The sequence below is a fragment of the Sycon ciliatum genome, chromosome 5 (assembly GCF_964019385.1).
Source record: "Sycon ciliatum chromosome 5, ocSycCili1.1, whole genome shotgun sequence".
Lineage (NCBI taxonomy): Eukaryota > Metazoa > Porifera > Calcarea > Leucosolenida > Sycettidae > Sycon > Sycon ciliatum.
Genome location: NC_088647.1, coordinates 19,554,582 through 19,557,081, shown reverse-complemented (window position 1 = coordinate 19,557,081; position 2,500 = coordinate 19,554,582). Strand labels below are relative to the sequence as shown.

Here is a 2,500-nt window from a genome sequence, read left to right as displayed (position 1 = left end):
TCCGACATTCGCTATCATTGCGTACGCAATGGGCAAGATCAAGGTCAAGGTGTGTGTGTGTGTGTGTGTGTGTGTGTGTGTGTGTGTGTGTGTGTGTGTGTGTGTGTTCTTTATTTGAATACGCAAGTACACTACAGTTTTGGCCAGAGAAATCCAACCTCATGAATAGAGTAGCGCCACGTTAGAGTTCACAGACCAGTGTGTGTGTAGTGCCTGCGTAGCGCCTAGCGCCATTTTATTCATGAGGTTGGATTTCTTTGCCCAGTACTGTACATACGGGCTACATGCCCAACTACATGTACATGGAAGCCAATGCGAGAATGCAGTTAACTGAGGAGCTTTGAGGAAGGACGTACCCACGAAAGTCAAACACCAGTGTCAGCCACAGCCAAGTGAGAACAAGCAGCAGGCACGTCGTCGGGAATCCCACCGCCATCCAGTGGCCGAAGCTGATGCTGTTGTCATAGTCTGGAAACAGGCTGCACACACATGTCACAAGACCTACAATCCATTTACCAAATCGAGGCCCCTGATCACTAAAGATATGTGTCTGAAAAAATTTCAAAAATACTTTTGCACAATCCAGTCATATCTTGATCCATTTTCACCGCATTCACTTCATCCTAGGCTTCAAACAATGGCTATCATATTAATTTTTGGCCCTATATACTTCGAAAAGTAAGTCATCGCCACGGACTTCACAATCTTGAATAACTGAATGAAGTGAGACTGTGAAAAACCTACGGGCCCAGTTTCAGTGAATAGACTGTAGCTTGATACACGACGCTATCACATGTCACCAGCCCGGTTTGATCCACAATGTAGTCTTGCAGAGGCCCGCTGGCAGTGCTGGGATGTGACTACGCTCAAAGCAAATAGTGGAGGGTCTGAGCCGTGTATGATACAACAAGCATGCACTGTCAGTTCATGCAACAATGTGAGTATTCTGCCCGCTTGGTTACCAACGTTGGTCAATTTGTTACATTTCAATTCCGTGATAATCTGTTCATTACTTCCATTTGCAACTGTAGGTAGCTGGGCTCCCATCATGCATGTACATGTACAATGGCCAAAGGCAACAAAAAAACAATAATATTACCCCCAGGCTAGAGGAATGAGGCTGCCAGTGGAGTTTATAGCCAAGTGTACGGTACTGTAGTTATTAATTTTGTGAATTACCGTAGTGTGTTGAACGGTCTCTGTCGGGATGACAGCTACACCATAGCTCAGTGGTTAGAGCATCGCTGGCCTCAAGCGAAGGTCCCTGGTTCGAGTCCTGGTGGTGACAGTCAATTTTTTCTCCGATGCAGACTTTTCCCGTTAACATCTTTCCCTCAAACCAGTGAACACCATAGTAGGAGTAGTAATATATCTAATGCAATAGCATCTGACTCATTTCACTGGGCGAGTGGGCATACTCAGAGTCATAATTATTCCAATCCAAGCATAGATTAGATGCAGAACAGGGCAAAGATGTACCTTTGCAGCAGGGATACGAGTACCAAGTTTGTGGGCGTGCCGGTGAGAGTTGCAATGCCGCCACAGTTAGCCCCGTAGGCAACCGCCAGGGACATGCCTTTTCGTAATTTGATCTCTTTCGGAGACAGCTTCCTCTGTGGAAAGAAGAACAAATAAAATACGCTTTAATGCCGTAAATTGATTGAAGTTCATGTACTTTGCCTTGCGCTTAGCAGCAACATCACATAACTAACTTCAGGCCTACTGGCATTGCAGATTTCTTCAGAATAATGTCGATATCAATACGTTAGATGACTCCCCCCCCCCCCCCATCCCCGCCCACACACACACACACACACACACACACACAGAACACCTTTGTTCCACAGCTTCACAGCCTCCATTGTAACGATACTGATACTGATACCGGCCACAGAGAGTGTACAGTACACTTTCTTTATCCACTGACGATGTTGTTCAGAGCAACGAAACGTCTGGAGAAGTATCGTAAATATTTCTATCTTTATTTATCAAATATACCACTCTTTGGTCTAGAAAGAATACTTTCTTGATATTAGAGTGTACAGTGTAGATTTGATCATGCAGCCTCATGCCATCACGGGCGCTGCTAACCGTTCTGACCGCGTCAATAGTGGCAGCGGCTGCTGAAGATGTGGTGACCTCGTTAGCACAATGCGATGGGTCAGGTCTACACGTACATGGAAAATAACATAGAAGCAGTGCGGTCACATTTTTGTATTTACCGTATTTGTATTTGAACAAACGGCGAGGAGACAACAATTTGATAACCGCAATCGGTAATACAAGCTGGATCGACATTTGTGTACACTGTATTCATGTATTGTAAAACTGTGGAGACAATGTGCAATAAAACGATGAAAAATGTGAAGAAATTGTGTAAACATCGTCTAAGAAAACCTACGTTAAGTATTTGTATTTATTCAACATTTCCTGGCTCGTCAAACGACTGCCAATGACACATGAGCATGAAATGAAGGGTATTTACTATTTTAACTTAATC

At 44.3% G+C, this 2,500-nt stretch overlaps 1 protein-coding gene across 2 annotated transcripts in view; it reads right to left on the bottom strand.

Moving 5' to 3' along the window:
• The window catches only part of LOC135817946 (solute carrier family 13 member 2-like), a 16,708-nt gene that overhangs the window by 9,344 nt on the left and 4,864 nt on the right, over window positions 1–2,500 (bottom strand). For both annotated transcript variants that reach the window (XM_065331252.1, XM_065331253.1), the window contains 3 exons: window positions 2,092–2,167; window positions 1,480–1,613; window positions 357–479 (listed from right to left, as the gene is read on the bottom strand). In XM_065331252.1, the coding sequence (XP_065187324.1) occupies window positions 357–479; window positions 1,480–1,613; window positions 2,092–2,167 (333 nt within the window). The remainder of the gene's footprint in view (window positions 1–356; window positions 480–1,479; window positions 1,614–2,091; window positions 2,168–2,500) is intronic.